This window comes from Rhinolophus sinicus, chromosome 3, assembly GCF_057876585.1.
Source record: "Rhinolophus sinicus isolate RSI-liver-muscle chromosome 3, RSI-T2T, whole genome shotgun sequence".
In the NCBI taxonomy this organism is placed as follows: domain Eukaryota; kingdom Metazoa; phylum Chordata; class Mammalia; order Chiroptera; family Rhinolophidae; genus Rhinolophus; species Rhinolophus sinicus.
Window position 1 is genome coordinate 168,442,531 of NC_142503.1, and position 22,506 is coordinate 168,465,036.

The following is a 22,506-nucleotide window of genomic DNA, read 5'->3' on the forward strand; positions in this document are numbered from 1 at the left end:
TGCGATACTGATTGGACTCTAGGCTCATTGCTACATCACGTTGGATCCTCTCTTGTGTTTGTATCCAGGATCGTCTGTTTTTTGTGATGGAGTTTGTGAATGGGGGCGACTTGATGTTCCACATTCAGAAGTCTCGTCGTTTTGATGAACCAAGAGCTCGTTTCTATGCTGCAGAAATCATTTCAGCGCTCATGTTCCTACATGAGAAAGGCATCATCTACAGGTGAGTTCTGGTTGCTTGGAACCCCTCTCATAATTCATCCCCTGTTTATTCTCCGCTTCATCCAGCCTTCCATTCCTCATCATAATCAATTGAAATCTTTTAGGAATTCAATTCACGAAGGTTTGAGTATCCATTAGAAGAAGTGAATAACATAGTGATCAGCATTGCCTGCAAACTAGAACTTGCCCCCATGTGGTGTTCGTAAAATAGGCTTGTGAGCCTCGGAAGAGACTATTCATGAATTTGCTCAGCTGGGGTTTGCTGAGGGCCTCTTACAGATAGCCAAACCGTGCAAGGTGCTGAACCATTGTTGCTCTCTCTTTTTTTTTTTTTTCTGTTTTAACCTTGGAAGTGATCCATTCCATTTTAAGACTCCATGTCTAAACTGAAGAGTGTGGATAATTAATACCCTAATTGCTCTAATAAGAATCACAGTTAGATGGGGTCACGGCTCCCCAGTCGAGGAGCTAAGAGGTGAACGGTCAATGAGCAGTGTCCCACTTCACGATATTTCTCATTTGTAGCTCCCTCCCCAATATTATTTGATTCCACTGCATGACATACAATCTTCTGATCACAATACACCGTACGTTGAATAGGCTTGAAATCTGGTGGACGTTGTTGGATCTCAGAGGTTAAGGGGTATCAGGTGAAACTTTAAGTCATACAGGAGGTTGAGTAAGATGGGAAATGTAATAATAGGTGTTAAACAATTGTTATTCTTAAATTTTCCTATTTTCCTGTTGCCAATGTCCTCTCACTCTTTAGATCACATTATAACATAGTTGCCACATATACTCTTTATTTCTTCTACATATGCAATTGCTTCTGTCCTTTGAGAAAAATTCTCTGTTTTATGGTAGTAGGAGCATGAACGTTGACATAAAAAATGTCCTGATTGAAATTCGCTGTTTATTAGCCTTGCTAAATGCTGTTCCTTCTGTGAGCTCATGACAGAATAGACATCATTATTAAAGTGTAAGAGGGCTTTTGAAAACAGTGAATCTTCTTAAATACCCCCGGAGTCAAACTAGGAAGAGAAGAGTGAAACTAGGAAAGATTGCAGCAGGACTGGCTGATGGTGCCAGAAAGAAGTGGGGAAGCGAAGGAGGAAAACCGGCACTCTACGGAAATGTCTTCTAGTTAATTCTCAGTGCAGAGCCCTGAAGCCTCAACTAGATGTAGCCTTTGTCATGGCCCCAGCTGTGAGGTAAAGAAGAGGATGCAGGGCTGGGAGCCAGGCTGGATGACCAGCAGTGGGAATCCTCTTCCTCAAGGAAATCAGGAATCCATGCTTCTTAAGTCATGGAGCCGCCCCAGGTTGCTTTAGACAGCCTGTGCGGTGAGCTTTCTTACCCAGGCTTTGATGTGCTCCCTCAGTCTGTACCATGTAGTTTTTCCTGTCTCAGTATTCTGCCCAGAGTATGATAGACAATTGTTGCTGATACACTCTCTGATGGTGGAGGGAATTTAGAGTCCTTCCTGGTGGTGATGGCAGACTCTTGGCTCTGAGTTCATTTTTGTTCTCCTTTCCATGGCTTATCTACTAATCTCTGCTTAGTTTACCCCACAGAGAGCGTTTACCACATTTAATTTTTAAGAGTAATGACTTCCCTACTTGACAGGGGCTTCCGTTGTACATCAAAATAATAACAACAGGAGCTAAACTGAGCAGTTGTTACAGGCCCGGCACCTTACCTGCATTTCTCCCTGAATCCTAACCGTATTGTTATGTAACAGTAATATTATTCATTTTATTTCGATGAATGTGTCTTAGAAGACTTAATAACCAGAACAGTAACTGGTAGTGAAGCCAGAACTCAAATTATTTTTAACCACCGGGCTACACTGTCTCCTCAGGAAAGATCTGCAGACCACTAAAGCATGGGCTTCTTATAGCCCCTCTGGTGACAGAGCTACTTTAATTCATGAAAATGAGGCAGTGGGTGGCTTAACCCATCCGGGCTGCTGTAACAAAATACACCAGACTGGGTGGCTTATAAACAGAAATTTATTTCTCACCGTTCTGGAGGCTGGAAGTCCAAGATCAAGGTGCCAGCCTTGATTCAATGTCTGGTGATGGCCATCTTTTTGCTGTGTCCTCACATGAGAGAAGGGGCTAGGGATTTTTCTGGAGCCTCTTTTGTAAGGGCACTAATTCTTTTCACGAGAGCTCCACCCTCATGACCTAGGCACCTCTCATACCATCATCTTTGGAGGTTGAATTTCAACATACAAATTTTGAGGGGATACGACATTCAGACCACAGTAGTGGGGAGAAGCAGTGAGATCTAAGCTTGTTTTCTTGAATACTCAGAGGCTTTACTTAAACACCGTATCATATTGCTACATGGTTGTGAGCTTGCTTTCCTCTGTAGGATCTGACTGCCTCTGTGTCTACTTGTTTCATTTGTCTTGAAATATGGAGGATGGACCCTAATCTCGTAGTTTCTGGTGAATCAGTGTCCACCCACATCTTGAGAAGTTTTATTTCAAATCTTGGTATCTGTAGCTCAATTCTGAGAATTTATTTTAAGTGATTCTTTGACGGGAATCCCATGTGCAGGCTCTAACTGGTATGGCTGACTTTGAAGGGAGCACATTTAATTAGGATACATTCAAATGCTATTTTTATCCTGTGGATTTATTTCACAGGATAATTTAATTCCATGCAGGATGCTGGCCTGAGCGCAGAGTCTTAAGGATAAGCCTTTGAAAGCCAAGTCCTTGGAATTCAGACACAGTAAAGGGCACGTTTGGGTCACAGAGGGTGTGAATTTGATCCACAAAGCACAGTGAGAAACTTGGGAGTGCCAGACAGCCTCATTTATCATACATGTCCCAAGATGGCCTTTATCAGAGCTTAAGGGATCTTTCTGGAGATGTCTCTGACCTATCCAAATAGAGTTGTTTGTTTGTTTGGGAGTTTTCTTCTGCAAAGGTGTTTATTTTCCAGCCAACTACAAAGATGGTTCCATCTGCAAGTACTGGTCCAATTGGACTTTAGAAGATGGTACCTTAGGCTCCTTCTGGCATGACTTTCTTCTGTCTATTAGCCGACTGTGCCTTGTGAAAGCAAAGAGAGGCCAGTTACATTTCTGTGCTTTTCTGGCTGTGTTCTGACCCTGATTCTCAATATGTTCACTTGCATTTCATGGAGGAACAGAAGCCCACTTCCCAGGAGATATAACAAGAGAAGGGTCTCCCCTTTGACTTTGATTGGAAGGTCTGGAGCCTGCCATGGGCCAGAGACCAAAAAGAGCAGACTGGAAAGTAAATAGTCAAGGAGTCACTTTGCTGAGGGGAAAAAAGACTTTCATTCCTTTGTCCTCGGCTTGTTGGCTGATGGGGAGCTTGATAGTGCTAGTGAATAATTTACCAAGGCATTGACTTTTTTCCAGAGTCAAGCTCTGCAGAGAAGTTAGGGAAACAAATGGGCATGCATCCCATTTACCTGCCCTCCAGGATGACAGGCGCCATTTTCTATCATGTTTCATAAGATAAGTATTCAATGGGAAGTCAGCCATCACTGAGATTTCAGCCCCAAACCCCTGAAGTCAGCCAGCACACATTGGATTTGCTGTTTTTGACAAAGTGTGGAATGTATCTAAAATATGTTGATTGAGGAAGGGTTTATAGAAGAGTACAGTTTAAATTTTATTTTTTCCTCACCATGTTACACTTAAAAATATATTTCAACACATAATTTTCAACTCATGAATCGGACCACTTTGTGCTGTATGTAGTTCTTGGCATACTGGGTTCTTGGGTACATGCTAATCACTGTTTAGTCCTAAAGCTCCAAGTGCTTACTGTGGTCATTTTCCATCCCATTTTCCAGATATGGAACTGGTCCACAGATGCTGACTGCCAGACCTGACATACTGTGCTGTACTCATATGCTTATGTAGCACAGTGACTTTGAAAGAAAATAACCTTTAAGTTCTCCTCAAATTAAAAGAATAGTCTCTACCTGATCTCACTTTTTTAAAAAATTGAGAATTTGGGAAGATTAGCAATGTCCCTCCAAGCTAAGATCAGTTATGCTAGGCTCTGAACACCACTGTTGGATCTGTATGAATATACCAACCTCTAGTATCATCTGACTCTTGTGTCTCAAGGATGTCATAAGGGACCATCAGGTGCCTTGCTGACTCCAGATAATTGTGTGATCTGAAGTTAGCTGAGCATAGCTTTGCTCGGAGAGCCTTCAGTGAGGCACCTCTCTGAGCATTGCTTTCATGCCTAAGAAGTCACAAGCCATCCGTTTCCAAATCAGTTTGTGGGTTGGGTCAGTGATAAATATCACATGCTTGCTTTATTGCTCTCTGATGTCTTTCTCTTCTCTTTTTGAAAACTGTGACAACATCTATCTGATTCCCATCTCCTGGGAGCTTTCTTACTCTTATTTCTTATCAGCAGACTTTCAGAGTCCCCAAATGTCTTTCCTTTGAGTGTGGAGTTTTGGACTCTTACTGTTACCTCATCGGTACTGGAATTTAATTCCATTTATTCTACTCATTCTAGTGAGAAGAGTGTTCTTTTTAGATAAAGGTGTAAGTCAAATTTGGGAGCTGGATGTTCACTTTTCCGTCTGCGAACATCATTCCTTCTGCTCTGAGAAGAAGGTCTGCTCTTTCTTGATCTACTTGCTGCAAAGACAGCTGCAAATTGTCATTTGATATTTTCATATAGTCCGTGTTTCTTCAGGATGTGCAAGCCATGGGGTTCTCAATACGTTAGTCACTTTCACATCCAATTTTGACTATGAGCCCTTACACAGGATTGTCATTGGAACTCTGAACTTTTTAGTCATATTGCTGTCTCCTTTTTTAACTTGTCTTGCTTGCTGTGCCAAATGGTGGCCTCATTCAGTGCCCGTTCTTCCACTCTCACCTTGACTCCTAAGATCTTTTTTCAAGGATGTAATACACAGCTCAGAGGCTTTCCAGTTTATTAGACTAGCTTGACATTTCCCCAAAATGAAATTCATTGGCCACTTTTCTCCTCCCTCACACTACTTTGGAACACAGTGACTCATTTTACAAATGTTTATTGAGCACCAACTCTCTGCCAAGGATATGGCTACAATGATGAGAAAAAAACAAAAATGCTCCCTTGTGGAGAGTATGGTCTCGTGAGAAAGAAAGACATCAATTCAATAATCATACTAATAGAAAATTCCAGTTATAACTAGTGCTATGAAGAAGAGGACTGCATTGCAATAAATGAGAACTTCTAATTTGATGTGGTCATGACTCTTGAGCTGAGGTAACTTGTGAAGAAGGAAGGAAAGAGCATTCAAGATAAAGAAGAGCAAATGCAGGTGCCCGGTGTCAGGAGGAAGCCTGGCAAGTTCAAAGGCTGTTAAAGAAAAGTAGTTGGACACTGGGAGGCATGTCTTCCCACAATTGGCATTTCATTATCCTAGAGTGGTCACTGTCATCTGGTAGCTTCAAGATTTTATTAGACAGTCCTTGCAAATAATGTATTTAAAAGTTAGCTAAGGCTGGTCATATTGCTAATCCCTAGGGGAGCCATGCGTTCACAGTGATGTCCTTGTGTCCAGTTCTATGTGTTTACCTTTAGCAATGGAATTACAAAATATTGAGTCAGATGAGATGCTTCCCCCCACACCCCCCAAGAGTACCTAGTGCCAAGTTCTCCTTCATAGATGAAGAAATTCAGGTTGGAAACATTCAGACAGTAAATTGCATCTTAGAATGGGTGTTTACTTGGGATAACTCACTTGCAATTTGTTTTCCATCTCCGGAAGAAAAAAAAATCACCATTAGAAAATTTTGTTTCAATCTTCAACTTACTGCTGACATGAAGAGCCAATCAGGATATCTGGAGGCATTTGATACTATTCACTCCATTTCAATGAGGAAAATGCAATTGAGCTCAGAACTTATTTACTGAGCTGCCACTTGTGTTAGGAGGGCTAGATACAAAACGAGTAGATGTGGTATTGCCTCTTGAGGCTTTGTCTAGGGGTGGGAGAGATGGCCCATAAATAAGTAATGCTAGATGGGTTTTAAAATTGGAGTATGCCCAGGGTATTATGGGAGCACAAAGAATGGCCACTTAGCCTAAGATGGATACTAGCAAGTAGAACAGACAAGACTCGGTGACTGGGTGGATCCAGGGGGTGAAGAAGAAACCCAGGATCATTCCCAGGCAGTTAGCTAGAAAGTTCAATGGATGATGGTACCGATAGCTAAGAGAGATCACGAGCCCAGAAAGAGATCTAGGCAGAGAGGAAGATAATGAGACTTAAAGACATATGTCAGGTGCCTTAGACATATTGCAGTGGAGATGCTCAATGGACAGGTGTCTGTGAGTCTGAAGCCCAGTGAAGAGGATGGGCTGGTGGTTCTGAAAATTTGGAAATCATCAGGACATAGATATTAGTTCAGATCATGGGACTGGGTGAGATTGCTCAACAAGATTGCATTAAATGGAGCAATGAGCCAAGGACAGAACCCTAGAGAACCAGGCCCCATTAGAAATCTGCCTAAATTGGGCTCTGGGGTAAAAAGCAAAACAAACAAACAAACAAAAACTTGTTATAGTGCATCATTTAGGCTTAAGCATCCCCAAAGTATAGTTCCATTTAAAATATAATACTATAAAAGAATAGAAAGAGGTCACTCACTTTAAAATAAGTTTGAGAGGCAGCATATATTCTTTCAACTGAAAGACTGCTGGGCCTGGTTTTCAGAAGACCTGGGTAGCTAGACCCAGCTCTGCTTCATGCTGTCCTGGGATGTGGGCAGGTTGCTGGATGCACTGAGCCCATTAGTCCATCTGCACAATTAGGGACATCATTACACAGCTTCTCTGTTGATGAAACTCAAGTCAGATGGAAGTGAAAATGCAAAAGCCTTTTGAAACACTCCAGGTCAATATAAGAGGTTATTCTTTGCATACATGCTATCAGCTGATTTGTGTTTTCTCTATAGCATCAGCTGGAGCTGAAATTATCCTCAAGACTCTTCCTCAGGAATAGGGAATTTTCACAGAAATTGGAGTTCTAGCTTGTAAAGCCAACCCTCTGAAGACCAATCTGTCTATAATAAACTAAATCTTATTGTGCTTCTCTTTCAAATCACATCATTTTCTTGGCATCTTAGCAACACCTTAAAATTGTGTGTAATTAATATACTTACCATGAACTTAATCATAAATCTTTAAGATAGTTTTCTTAGGATGCCCTGAAGCATATGAGATAGATTGTAAGACTTGTAGACTCAGCATTTTGTTTCAGTTTCAACTGTGTCTTTAGCATTTGGGGGAAGCAGTGGAACTCATTTTGAGTTTACCATTTCCAGTATTAAAGCAAATTTTTGATTGTTCATTTGAGGGGAAATTTAAGAACCTTTTCAGACCATTAGTGGGATGAATATCTTGGTGGCTTAGTCCCAGTAATGCATTTTCTCAATGGACCTTGATTAATGGCAGAAATTTCAGCCCTGGGACACATTGATTGTTTTTCTATACTTCATCTGTTAAATCAGAGTACTGATCCTGGCATACCTCATCAGTGTTTGACCTTTTGCATCAACAAAGGCTGTGGTTATTTGGAGCCAATTGATAAATGTGGTAATAGATTTCACTGGCTAATGAAATCAGACCACCAGTTTTGCTTTTCTGCCCACCAAATTGAGCGAGCAATGTGTTGCTTCATTATAATTAAACACAATATTGGATTTATTTGCTAAGCAATAGAAACACAGTCAATTGATCTTTAGGTACCCGATGAACAGTGCCATTTGTAAAAAGTGATTCAATTGTACACCTGAACAAATGTTTATGAAATGTCCACTCAAGGCAACACAAAGCTTTCTGTCAGGCTGTCAGAGAGGAAAAGAATGAAGAAAGGCACTGCCCTTCAGCTTAGTGTATTTATTTGTTCCTTTAACAAAAATGTGTTGAGCACCTACTGTGTGCTAGGCACTGTTCTAAGCTCTAGGTGTACACAGGAAATAAAGCAGACAAAGCCCCTGCCCTCCGGGAGCACAAATTCTAGTGCAGTAGTCAGACACACAGAAAGTAAATATATGAGATATTGGGGTGCTAATTTCTATGGAGAAAAAGCTGTTTAAGGGGAGAGTAAAATTCAGGGAGAATGATTTTAATATTTTACACAGAGGGTTAAGAAGGGCTTCTCTACTAAGAGACATTTGAGCAGATGAGCAGAGACCTAAGGACGTGAGGATGCAGGCTCTATGTGACTATCTAGGGGAAGAGAATTCTGGGCAGAAGGAATGGCAAGGATGAAGCCCTTGTGGGGGAGTGTGCTCTGCAAGGTCAGGGAGTGGCAAAGAGAGCAGGGGGCTGGAGCACAATACGCTGGGGCAGAGTGGAGGGAGCTGACCGAAGCTCCCCCCTTGATTCTGCGATATGGAATATTCGCCACATGTCTTGAGCACGTAAATCATAAGGATGAATGCCTCTGTAAGGAATTTTTCATCTATTTTAACTTCTTATGACATCTCTCCAATGTAAGTGGTGTTATCCTCATTTTACAGATAAGAAAGAAAGATTGAGGCTCTGGGAAGTAAAGTGATTCAGTTCAAAGTCACGCAGTATGTGGCAGAACTCTACAAACCCATCTCGGTTTTGAATCCATGAAGGTTGCTGAGTTCCCTCAACCTACAGGCCTTTACATGTGCATTTTCCTTTGCGGGGAACCTTCTCCCCCTTTGCCAAGCTAACTCCTGCTGGTCTGTGCCATCTCAGCTTAGTCATCACTTCTTCTGGGAAACTTTTCCTAGCCTCCCCAACTCCCCAACCTCCATCTAGATTAGGTGCGCATCCTGTCTGCCGCCGTGGCATCCTGCAAGCATACCCTTCCCTTAGTGCGTTTACTGGCCTGTGCGTCTCTGCATCTGGGCTGTCTCATGGGGCAGGGACCACGTCTAACCCACTGTCTATCCCCAGCATTCTATTGGTCCAAACCCGTGATTTCCTCAGAATTCAAAACATTTGAATTCTTTTTTTATACTTGAAAATCCTTTGTGATAATTTTCTGATCTACTGAAAAAAATGTATCATTCTTTCATCCACTGTAAAGACACAATGCCTTCCTTGTGATTGTAATTCTCCAATGAGAGGTATTTCATAGGAAATTACTCATTGTCAAGGTTTCTTCCAATGTTCTTTTAAAAGGAGACATCCAGTACTTGGGTTTGAGAAACAGTGGTGGTCTTTGCCATGCTTCTTCAGCCACGTTGCTACACTTGATGACGTAGATCCATAGCATTTGCGGCAAATTTAAGTTGTGTACTTTTTTTGCTTAAGGTGATACTAATCCTTCTCAGAGTTGCATGAGATCTGTCTGCTGTAGTCAGAGGGCTTCAAAGATACTCTGTTCAAATTTTTATGCCTTTCTCCTGAAAGCAAAGGTAATAACGTCTTTGAGATCATTTTCTAAACTGGACATTGCTTTGTAAATTCCTTAAACCTACCATGTATGTTTTGCACAGCTGACTGTGATTTCACTTTTCTACAGTGATGTGTAAGTTATTGCGTAACATTAACACCCGAAGTCATTAAGGGGCTGAGTACAGCCTTCAAACTAGGCTGTACAAATATATTCTACTCATAAAAATGTGTATATGTAGACTTCATTAGGTCTATTTTCATTAGTGAAAGCAATGGTTTTTTTCCTCTGTTTATTTTTAAAATAAAATTATTTTTCTCTAATTATAAAAGTAACACTACAGTAAGTGTTGTAAATTTAAAATATAAAAAGTAAAAAAGAAATAACCTATAATCCTGCCACTGGAAGAAAATTTTTCTTCAGATATATTTCCTTAAAGTTTGTTAATGTATTTATTTTTTTTTAAATTGAGGTCATACTATATACCGGGCTGTGATTGAAAAGTACAATGAATGTTTAAATAACTAAAAAAATGTATTACAGTAAAAGACACATTGCCATTAATCCCCCTCAAAATACTGCCCCTTGCTTCAAACTCACTTATCCCATTGTTCTTGCCACTTTCTGAAGCAGTGCTGAAAGTTCTCTTTTGTGATATCTTATGCTCCATCATGACAATACTATGTGTCACATATCACTTCTGGTACAGCAATTTCTGTCAAATAAAAACATTATGGTGTGTCCTCATCTACCTTATTCACCGGATCTGGCACCATGCGACTTCTGGCTCTTCCACAAAGTCAAAATGATTCAGGACATCGAGGCAGCCACAAGAGTGCAACTAAAGACACTCGTATATTTTTGAACCTGAATTTTTTTTTTTTTAACTTAATATGTTATGACCATTTTCTCCTATCACAAAAGTCATTTACATTCTCTCTTCAAGCTAATATTAATTGATACAGAGTGGTCTATCATATCGACCTACTTACTTTATAATACATTTAAGTTTATTTACTATTATTAATTATGACGTGTTTATATCCTAGTACACATCTATTTGGATTAGTCTTTAATTCGTTCCCTAGAACAGATTGCTGGGGGTATTGCTGAGTCAAAAGGTATGCATGTGTTACGATGTTGTTGTTTTTTCTCCCCTCAAGGTTGGAGGGATTTGGGTTCCAATCTTTGTCATTTCTCAGCGGTGGAATTTTGAGTCAAGTTACTTAGCCCCTCTAAGCCTCAGTTTCTTCACTGATAAAATGGAGGTCCTAGAAATGCACACCTTAGGGTAGTTATTAGGATTAAATAGGGGTGTACGTGAAGGCTTTCACCCAGGGCCTGGTGTACAGTACATGCTCAGTAATGTTCACTTTTTTAACAGTCTTTGGAAAAATGCATCAGAGTACGTATTCTAATTATGGGTATTGGTGTTATCTTTCCAGTTCACTTTCCCCCATAGATCTTAAATGTACAACTGAATGCATTTTGACAAGTGTAGACAACTATGTGATCAGCACTCCAAATGATATATAGAGCATTTCCATCATCCCACAAATATCCTGGTGCTCCTTTTAGTTAATTCCTGACCACACCCAAGGCAACCAGTGCTGGTTCTATATGGTTATTATAGGATGTGAATGTCCACATTAAGATCCTGAAAGTAAAATCACATCTCAGTAACATCCTTGTGAGTATAGGAGGATGGGTTCCTTTAAGGGGCCTGCATGAGTGCAGTGGTGGTCATGGTCAGAAGAAACCACCCAAAACAAGACCCCATTCTCTCGGTCAGGTTCACTCTCTATAGGGAAAATAGTGCCAGGAGTGTAAACAGTGCCATGTCAACAGTGATTATCTGAGTGTCTGAAGTAATGTAGATGATTTTCATTTTCTTTTTAATGCTTTTAAGGCTTTTCAAATGTTCTGTATTGGACAAATACTGCCTTTTTAATAATTAAAATTTTTGTTTTCAAAAGAGATCTGTGTGATATTGAATATACCCCAATACCTCATGTTGAGTTTTCCAACATAATAATGTCAAAAATAGGTAACCTACTGCCATACCAGTTAAGTTCTGTTAATCCTTGACATTTAGGCTGTGATCCCTCCTTGACTGTGAATACCAGTTCTGTAGAAGTCCCAAAGTCAATGTCTTAGTGTGCTTAGGCTGCCTAATGAATACCATAGACTGGGTGACTTAAACAACAGGAATTTGTTTCATACAGTTCTGGAAGCTGAGGAGTTCAAGATCAAGGTGCCAGCCAATTTGGTTTCTGGTGAGGGCTCATTTCCGGGCTTGCAGACAGCTGCCTTCTTGCTGTATCCTCACATGGCTGTCTGGTGAGAGATAAGAAACAAGCTCTTTAATGTATCTTCTTGTAAAGGGCACTAATCCCCATCATGGGGGTCCCACCCTCATGCCCTTATCTAACCCAAATTACTTCCCGAAGGCCCCATCTCCAAATGCAATCACAATGGTGGAGGAATGGGAGTGTGTGCAAATATTCAGTCCATTACAGTCATTCATTTATGCATGTGTTCAGTTTTTTAATGTTTTCTGTTGCATTAAGCAAGGTGCTTTGCAACTACTTGGCTTGATAGTGCAAAATCTACCTGGAAATGATTTCAGCCCTAGGGTGAATAGCACCTGCTGGAGTTGAACACACAGTGGCCTGATGCGAGGAATAGCTGAGGAGTACATGAAGGCCTTTCATCCTTTTAGCTCACTGAGCCACCTTTGTTAGTCTTAGAGCTAGGTTTTTCAGGTGTGCTGAGACCAAATCCTTCTCCTAGACCCCTGTACTTGAGCCTGGGAGGAGAAATAGCTGAGTGGAATGTGATATTATAGTTTGCCTTTCGATAGTCTGTGATATGCACCTGAAGGTAGAATGTTTTCCCTTGTCTCACAAATGTCAAATTTTATTTATCAGTGAACTTCCTAAGAAGAAATGTAACTTGGTGCAAGCACCCTGTTTCCATTTGGCAAAAATGCTCAGACATTGATGAATTTCTTGGTTTGGTTGCAAAGAAGAGTGAGTGAAACCTGACAGGCAAACTGCCCCATACCCTGATGAATAACACCGTTGAGGGATTTGGTTCCAGAGGTGTGTGCGTGGTGCACACATGGGAAGGTTGCATGGCCTTTCATTTCTCCTCCCTCCCTTGGCACTGCTCCTCCAACCTACAGAATACCCATCTAAACCTGCTCTTTGACATACAAAATCATTGTTCTATACCATCCTTGATAATTGGATGACAATTTACCTGGCCTGTGTCCCACTGATAAAATTCTAGAGTCTTGGGTTTGGAAGGGAGTTTAAAGTTATATACCCTACTCTTACAAAGCATGAATACCTAGCAACCTGCTGAGTGGTCATTTTCTCTGTACTTAAACACCACCAAGCAAAAAGGAACTTGTTACCTCCACTATGGGCATCTATGACTGTTGGAAATCTCACTTTTGTATTGACTCAAACAGTGTCTCCTAGCATCTTCTGTTCAGTGGTTTTGGCCCACCCTTAAGGAATAGACTGAAAAACACAAATCTTCTACAAGAAAGCCTTTCAGATATTTGAAGGCAATCTAGTTTACCTGTCAAAGAAAGAAATACTATTAGCGTGTTATCGTTCATTCTGGGTGTCTTTTTGCAGTCACTCATTTCTGAGCAATCATAAGCCATCCGCAGAATTTTTCATTTTAGATTCTTGGATTGATATCTAGTTGACTTGTTACACTCTTCTTCTCTTGTAAAATTAGAAGTGTCTTAACAAATAACTAAGCTAACATGAATTGTGATATTAGTAGCCCAAGTCTTTAATCGAATTTCGTTGATGCTGAATATAGGGGTAGCAAGCATGGCGAGAAGTTCGTTTTTGGTGTGATCTCACAATAGGGTGTTTAAAGTTTCCTTTTGTGTATATCTCAGAGGAGTTTAATCCCTGCCTACCTTCAGCCTCTGAAGTGTAGCTTCAGCCTCTGCAAGCACATGGAAACACAGAAGTAGGTAGTCATGGACCCCAGAACCAGAGAACCTCTGTTCACTGTCCACTTTGAAAAGGTGGGTGCTTTTCACTCAAGTCAGTCAGTGCCTTGCTCCAGGGTGAATTGACAAAGATGAGACACAGGGTGAACACAGGTGTGGCGGTGTGGGAGACAAAGACTTGAACACCTCGGGTCAGAAGTACCTGTGGAACTCCTTGTCCAATGACCCATCTCAAAGTTGTAAATACTAGGCTAACCTTGGACCACAGAATCTAGGTTGACTGAATGGCTGCAGTGCAAAAATGAGACAGTTTTGACTTATAGTTAAGAGAGGCTTTGGAATGAAACTTGGATTTAAAATATACCTCTACAATGTACTAGCTCTGGGATATTGGATAAACTCTTTACTTCCTCTAAGTCTCAGTTCCCTAATGTACAACATGGGGACAGCAATACTGCCTGTCTGCGGGGTTATTGTGAGAATTAAATCCACGTGGCTTGTTTATCCCAGTGTCTGGCATCAGTTAATGCTCCACATATATGATCAGTTATAAAGAAGGAAAGTAATCCAGGGAAGAAACTTGAACAGTGAATCCATTTAAGAGATGGACAGATTCAATAAGGCGATAGTTGAATAAATTATGGTATACCCCTGTGGAATATTATGCAACTATTGAAAGGAAGAATGAGTTATATCTACATTTATTAGCCAGGGTGGTTTGTCCCTGATAGATAAATAAGTGAAGAAAAAAAAAGTTAAAGAGTGGTATGTATGCTCATTTTAGTCTCATTTTTTTGTAAAAAGAAAAAAAATAGCAAAAGCCATCTATATATAGATATGTGCAAGGAGAAAGTTATGGAAGAACAGAAACAAAATAGCTTAGGATAAGGTGAGCAGTTATTAATTTTTCATTATGTATCTTTTTATTGTATCACTGACTGTGGAAAGAATGTGTTACTTGTGTGATTTTTAAGAACAAATTTTTAAAAAATAAGCAAAAGGAGTGGGGAGTGGACAGAGAAAGAAGAGAAGTCAGTAAGGTGTAAGTGGGAATTCTGAGACATACGAGATGTTACACAGGGTGGTGCAAAATGAAAATCCAAGAGACTCACATTTTTTCTCTCATTTGTCATGATGATATTAAAGGCATGGTGTCCTGAGTTCTGTTTTTCTTACTCTTTTCATTTGCTATCCCTCAATTTCTGACCCAAGGCATAGCAATATTTCTTGTTTTTTCTCTTCATTTCTAGCAACTGAGCCAATACTTATTTGGGGGAATACATTGGGAGAGATAAGTGATATGAAGATGGGTATAAATATGATGTTGTTTATTGACTAAAGAGCAATGTCAGTGTAATTTAATTAAATGAGTTATCCACATATATGATTAAACAGGGAATATTTAGGTGTTCTAAAAGGATTACAGCAAAAGCTAAATCCAACCTCCCAATTCCTCTTTCTCAAGGCAACCAGTTACCCATTTCTTGTATGTCCTTCCAGATATGGTTTATGCATACACAAGCTTTGTGTTTGAATGTGTTTCCTACTGAAAAACAAGTGGTGTTATCAGATACCCTTGAAGAACAGAGGTTTTTCCTAAGCCTTTAGAATGAACAGCTCTGAACTCCTATAAAAAGGTAGCAGTTGAGCCTTTTTTTCTTTTCTGAGAAGAGTCTGTGAGCGAGGATTCAAACCTGTGAAGAATTCGGTGCTTGTTGGAGAAACTGTGCAGGTTTGTTCAGACCATGTAACAGCCTTCTTAGAGTTTCTTGCCGTTACATAGCTACAAAGAGAAATTTATTTCCAGCCCTGCACGTAGAGCAGTTGCATCAGTTTTATTTATAACTGGAGTAAGGAGCAGCAGCATACTCGTCCACCCTGGTTGGATGGGGCCTGCTTTCATGCAAAGGTGCCTTGCTCATTCCCAGGAGCTTCTCAAACCCCTTTCTCTGCAAGACACTGGAGCAAACCCTGTCAAGGGGGAAATCATAAGTGAACGCCCGTTCTCTGAGAACACAAGGAATGTGTGCAAGTGTCCAAATCTCGCCAATTATGCAAGAGAGTTTTAAATCTTAGTTTAATCCAAGTGATGAAAAGCTTGCCCCGCCCAAGTTCATCTAGTGAGGATTTTAAATACTCTGACAAAGAAATGGAACTATGAACAATAGGGGAAGGCAGATGACAGTGAGTCATAGAATTCACCGTTTAGAAGACCAGGTCTTGCCATCATGAGCTCTTCCTGAGGTACTTGTGGCTCTTGTGTGAATTCTCGAAGGAAGGGAGGGAGGGAGGAAAGAAGACCTGCTTTTTGTTTTTGTTTTTGTTTGTTTGTTTTAACACCTACACTGGGGGATGGAATTGAGAAAAATATACTGTGGCAGTGAAATTAATTGACAGCTCAATGTACAGCTGAGGAGGAAAATTTGGACAAAGCAAACCTGTAATCTGAATACTGTCAGGCTGACTGCTTTACTGGCACACTAAGGAAGGAGGTACAATTTTGGCCTCAAGAACACTGAAGTTTTGTTTTCTCGTCTGAGAACAGACAGGTTCAAACCTGTCAGAGGCAATAAGTGAGTTTCCTTATGACTGACTTATATGTGTGGTGGTAATTTTTTTTTTCCCCGTAAGAATCTGGTTGAGTAACACAGAATGTTAAAACTTGAAAAAGAAATGAATGAGAAAAGTTAGCCAACGTCTGCCACAGATGCCAGGAAGGTACACACAGACTGGAAGAATCTGTGAGGTCTTTGTTTCTCCTCATGCAAATACGAAGCCATGATCAGCAGAGCCTGAGTGCGGTATCTGTTCAGCTGCCATTTGAGAAATAGGACTCTGTTCTCTGGAGCTTATTCCTTGGGGTTTTAGAATGCAAAATATGAAGTGTGTGTAATCACAGTTCCCAGCATTTCTTGGCATTTCAGCTTTGGCAGCAAGAATGGGAAAAACTGAAGCTTTTATGGCCAGGCAGGCTGAGTTTAATCTTTGTGCTATGGCACTACCAGAGGAAGTGAAAATGTTAGAAAACACTTTCCCTCTGAAGTCTGCCTAAGGGGCTGCTGTGCTTTGTGGAATTTGCTGCAGCTACTGTGTATTTTTTAATTCTGTTGTCACCCAATGAAAGAGGTAGCTTCGAGGGCTTGTCCTGCAGAGGATGACCAGGATATATAATCCAGGAAGTGTGGCCCGTATCCTACTTTGTGTTTAAGGAGTTAACTTTAGAACTGACAACTTACCAGAGAAGCTCAAGACACTGTACTGTCTGACAATTAATTCCCAAGATAAAAACTCATCCAAGAGTTCAAGATGAGAAGGATTCAATAAAGAACAAGCACTTTCAACAAAAGAAGAATTTCAAGAAATTGTTTTAACTTTGAGTGGGCTTTGATTACCTTCCATGGTGAAGAAGTAGGTCAGCCCCATGTCTTACTGTTCCCAGAGAAGTCCCAATCGGCTTCTGGGATTCCCCTTAATAGCATCGCCTCTCACTCGCAGCGTCCCCTTTTGGACCATGCCCTGCACAGTCACCCTATGAACAGACGTCTGCATTCTACAACTCTTTTTTTCCTGTGAGATGGCAGAACCAAAGGAAGAAGGATATTTTTACAAACTGAGAGAGGTCCCCTCCTGTAGGAGGGAATTCTCCCAGCATTTTCCTTCCATGGACTGTTCTCCCCTAGTCCATGAATTGGAAATTTAGTTACCAGCCATTTTTAAATATTTTTCTTCAGCATGTGTCAATATTTTAGTTTCAAAGATACATTGGGGAAAATTGCCTTTCCCTTGAGTTCCATGATACTTTAATGTATTTACATAAAATATGAATTTGTCTGTATTCATAACTTTATGGGTACACATTCATCTATTTAACCATGTGTCCATTTAGTCATTCATGTATTCATGCAACACATATTGACTGAGACCTACTTTGTACCTTAGGATAACACAGTGACCAAGACAAGCAAAATCCTGCCTATAGGAAGCATGTATTCTAGTGTAAACTTATTAAGAAGTAAAAGTAATTACCAGTTGTGAAAATTGCATAGAAGGAAATAAGTGAGGTTTTTATTTTTACTCCATAGAACTAAAAGAGAGAGAGAGAGAGAGAGACCTCCTTTCTAAAGTATTTTACATGGGATCTCAAACTTAAACACCTCAGAATGGGGACCAAGGGGAACACGCCAATCACACAGTTCTAACCAAATAGAACTCATATGTCTCTACAGCGAGAGTTCAATTCAGAGAAGAAAGACCGCAGCCCGAGGCCAGACCAGCATGAAATGTCTGTACTCCATTTGGCCCTGGTCGCTAATTCACTGCCTCCAAGGCCTCCCGGTGTCCTTTCGCTCCAGGCCCGTGTCCACCAGGCCTGGTTTAGTCTTCCTTTTCAGTAAGTCCCCTTGTGGATCTCTCAGAGAAAATGTGGATAATGTTAGAATTTTATAACCACATGAGCTTTCCACCTCACTTTGGAAATACTGAGCCATCTCTCTGCAGTTGGGATGACAGAAAGACTACTCAAGGAATTCCACTGGAAAATCTGAGTGCTCGGAGAAATGTCAGGAATATCAGCTTTCATCACGGAATTTCTACACACTGCTGTGGTACTCCTGTGAGTCAGCAGGAGGAATTTCACCACATGGCAGCCTCAGGCCTCAATTCAGTGGGCCTGTGGCAGTGTCCCTGCCCCACCTGGGAGGTCAGTGGTGTCACCATCCATGCCAGGCTCCTTTGAGCATGCAATGCTGACCCTCCTAAGCCAAGTTTGAACTCCCTGAGTTCTTGGGTGGACTCCCTTTGGACAGCTCATCTTCCTTTGTTATCCAGATGCTATCCTTACCGAGATTTCCAGGAAGGATGGGAAAGGCTATCAGCTATCTGCCCAGCAGCTCCCTGGTCTCAGACTGAGAAAGAAAAGGAAAAGGAAAAAAAAGAAACCCTAAAATGGGGAACCTGATTGCCTCTTCTTCCCTTTGGTCACACAGTGACTCTTCCTGAATACACGTTTAATGAAATAGTTTGGTCCTAATAGAACAAGGAGAGTTGCTGCAGACAGTGACCATCCACGGAATAGCTTGTAAGGCATTGGTGTCTTCAGATGGAATTACCTAGACTCTGTTTTCTTTGAAGGTGAATCTATATGCATAAGCCCTAAATTTCCCTGTTTCCTTTAGTCCCCAACCTTTAACACAGCAATTGACAAAGGGAATGCTTACTAATAACTACCGTTATTTCTTTGTTTCCAAGAAACCACATATCTCAAAATGCTGATGAGATCTGACTTGATGAAAGTGAGAGTGCTAGCAGCTGGCAAGTATTTTGGGTCATTAGTTTTCAGGAACTTGCCTGTTTCTGAAGCATTAGAAGGCGAGAGCAGGCACAGATGTGAGAATCAAGGCAGTATAGAGGTCGGACTTTTGCTCTTCTCTAACTAGCAATAGAGGACTTTTTTCCTCTATACGCATGGTGATAGAGGGTGGCTGGGTTAATGATATTATTAAGGCCATCTTAGTGACAATGAAAGGGAAACAGAAGCCTAGCTAGTCAGGAAAATGTGTAATCAGCTGGATTTGCGAGCTCTTCCCTTTTCCATGTGCTAGTCAGGCTTCTGCAAGAGGAAGATACAGAGAGAGCAGAGGTATACACAGGCATCCACATTTTCCACTGTGTCAGAAAAGCAAAATCAGTCCACCCCTCCCAGTTTCCATCTTGGTAGACTTGTGCTTCTGGTCATTTCTTTCCCAGGAACTGGGGACTCTGGTCTCAGATAAACATGGGTTTGAATATCCCAGTAAAGATGAAAAATGCAGGTCAGATGTTGAGTTTATCTTGCAAATGAAGCCCAGTATTATAAATGGTCTTTCTTTCCTGGCTTTCTCATCTCTGTAAACGGATCTTGAAGAGTGGAGCTGGGGACACTGTTCCAGTCAGTCAGAGCTTCTAGTCAAGTTTTTTGTTATTTTCTCAAGATAGTGCTATGAACTCGATTGGTAAGCATCTCGGTCATCTCTTCATTCCTGTCCCCGTCCTCACCTCCCCAAGGTGAGCATTATTCTGGGTAATGTTCAGATTCCTGTAATGCGTTATTAGCATGGGTGGTGGGGCTGGGCTAGTCCAGGGTCTGGAGAGCTGAGCAGAGGCAGAAGGGGACTCCAGAAAGAGGCCCCAAATCCTGCCAACCTGCATTCAAGATGCAGAGCCTCAGCACACCCTGCCAGAGCTTGCGGTTTCTAGGAATTGCATTTGATGCGGCTGTGAGTTACGGCATAAAAGTGTGTTTGTTTTAATGGACTTTCTGGTTTGGGAAGTGCCCTTCAGCCTGCCTGACATACTGCCGTGCACTCATTTGCCCTGTGTGGCTGGTGCTTTGAAGCATGCAGGCTCAGAGCAGACCACCGTTAAGTCGTCCGTGGCCTTGCTTTGACCATGAAGGAGACGGCTTTGCCATTCAGTTACTCATTCAACTTGTCACCAGCAACTGCTTTGTACTTGGGTTTGGCTCTGAAGAGCAAAAGATAAATAAAACAGGATCCTTCCCCTCAAGGATTTAGTCCGTTGGGGGCTCCAATTATATAAATAAATTGATCATTTCAGACACAGTCCCATAAATGGTCAACATAAAATGTGAACAGTGCGATACGAGCACAGAAAAGGAAGCTCTGAATTCTGATGGTGATGGTCAGAGGAGGCTTTGGAGAAGAGATGGCATTTGAGTCATAGGTTTCCAGCTAACAGGGAATGAGGGAAACACAAGCCCAGTGGATGGAACAATAGGGACAGAAGCATGGAGGCGGGAAAGTGCTCCGTGCTGAGGAGTTGTGAGGAATCCAGGGACGGGAGGACTGAAGCAGGGGTAGGTGGCAGTCAAGGTAGGCTGAGGTGAGAACATGGAAGGTTTTGAATACCTGGCTAGGAAGTTTGGCTTTATTTGCCTAGCAATAGAAGCCATCAGACGTTTTTGAGGAAGAGACTTAACAAGAAATAATGTAGTGTGTTAAATGGAGTGCAGAGCAGCAAGCCAGGAAGGCTGGAGTTCAGGTAGGAGGCCTTAGAATAAGTCAAGCAAGAAAGAGTCACAGCCTGAAGCAAGCCAGTGACAGTGGCAAGAGAAAGAAGAGGAATGGGAATGACACAGTAGAAAGGATGCTGTGACGAGTTGGTGAGGGGACCAAGGAGTAGGCATTTAGATGGTTCCAAGGTTTCCAAAGGAGGGTGCTAAAGCTTTTCACTGAGGGCAGACAGCACTTGGGTAGTCTAGTTTTCATGCTTTTGGGTTTGAAGGGCTAAAACACCCCTAGTGGCTATACCCCCAAAGCATTCATTTCTAACTTCTCATGCGGGTCTGGATCTCTGGAGAGGGGTGTCAGGGTAGAGATTTTGGTTTGGGAGCCATCTGTCCAGGGTAATATTTGAATCCATGGAATTTAACTGCACGGGTAGAGAACCAAGCCGAGCAACTGCAGGACTGGGCAGAAGGCAGTGAATAGCTCGGGAGAGTAGCACTCCTGCGTAGTCACTGAAGATTTATATAATGACCAGGAATTTTCTAAGAGTCAGTGATAACATGTCTTGAGAAAGGGGCGCCTTTTTCTAATTTGCACAAAGGCGCCATATGGTCTAGCAATAGTGCTGGGAATGAACCTAGGCAAGGGCCAAGCACAGAACCTTAGGGAGCGCCTACACTTTGAGGGAAGGTGGGGGAGGAGGAGCCCACAAAAGAGACACTTAGCAATGGTTAGAGACTTAAATGGGACTGTGCTTAGTTGTCCTGGAATTTACATGAAAACAGTCACCAGTCGGTGAACTCTCATCTCAACTTTGAAACGTTGAATGACTCAGAGCCACTGCTAATAATACCCGTCAGTTCTCCCTTTTTACATATCCAGTGGGTTTTTCTTGATCTCAGCAGATGGGGTAGTTAACTGTCTTTATTTGGTCAGGGCATAGAATTATCAAGCCTGTGGCTCTGTCCCTGCGTCAAAACTGGGCAGGTCAGCGTTGTCCAGGGCAGAGAGCAGAATGGCCACCCCAGCGCCTGCCCTGTGGGCTCCGAGGAGGGCAGGCCATGTTCTCTGTCCTTAGGAAAGGGCACTCCCTCAGGCCACTCACCCCTGTCACATTTGGCTCTGGCCAGCCAGGAGTCAGGAGTTGCGGGGGCAACTCCCAATCCAGAACAGGCAGAACCCCTCAGATGGCCCTGAGTCCTGACCTCTGAGGACCTGGCAGGGCAGGTCCTTCTTGCCTCCTGAGCTGCACGAGAAGGAAAAGCCGCCCCACAGCAATGGCTTGGAGGCTGTCTCGGCTCCTTTGTGGCACAAACTACAAAGTTCACAGCCTCCCCCACGTGTGCCAACAGGATGGAGTCAATGTTTCTTGCAGAAGAGAACACATGTGGCCTGCCTTGGCCCATGTTTCTCTGCCCACACAGACTTGTCACTGCTGCCTCCTGGCACTTGTGACCTCATTTGAAACAGTGGAAAGATACAGGAGGAGAGAGCACCACCTTCCTAGCCGGGAATGTATCACGTAACCCAGATCAAAAATTCCAAGTTCATGTCTTCGTTAATGGGAGCCAGGCTTTATAGGCAGGTAAAACATTGTTTGGAACAGCCATAAAACCCAGAGGGAAGCTGGGGTTTATCTGAGTGGGTGGAACCCAATTGCTTGTACATTGCCTAGGTCAGTCAGTGAAAATGTTCTGCTTTCAAAATAATTCACTTTTTTGTCAGATCTTAAATTTTGGTAATTGTTTTTTTTCACCCCCTGACTTTGCTTCTTGATTTGAATGAGGACTAGAGTCCCATGTCCAATGGGGAAAAGATCACTTGTCCTGTCTCTGGGGCTTGTTATTTACCTAACCGTTAAGTAGGCCCTGTGCCTCAGAAGCCCTTGGAAAGCTCCCGGGATGATTTC

At 41.9% G+C, this 22,506-nt stretch overlaps 1 protein-coding gene across 1 annotated transcript in view; it reads left to right on the forward strand.

Moving 5' to 3' along the window:
• PRKCH (protein kinase C eta) overlaps window positions 1-22,506 on the forward strand; it is a 214,941-nt gene that overhangs the window by 153,651 nt on the left and 38,784 nt on the right. The window contains exon 10 of the mRNA XM_019750783.3: window positions 69-223. Within this exon, the coding sequence (XP_019606342.1) occupies window positions 69-223 (155 nt within the window). The remainder of the gene's footprint in view (window positions 1-68; window positions 224-22,506) is intronic.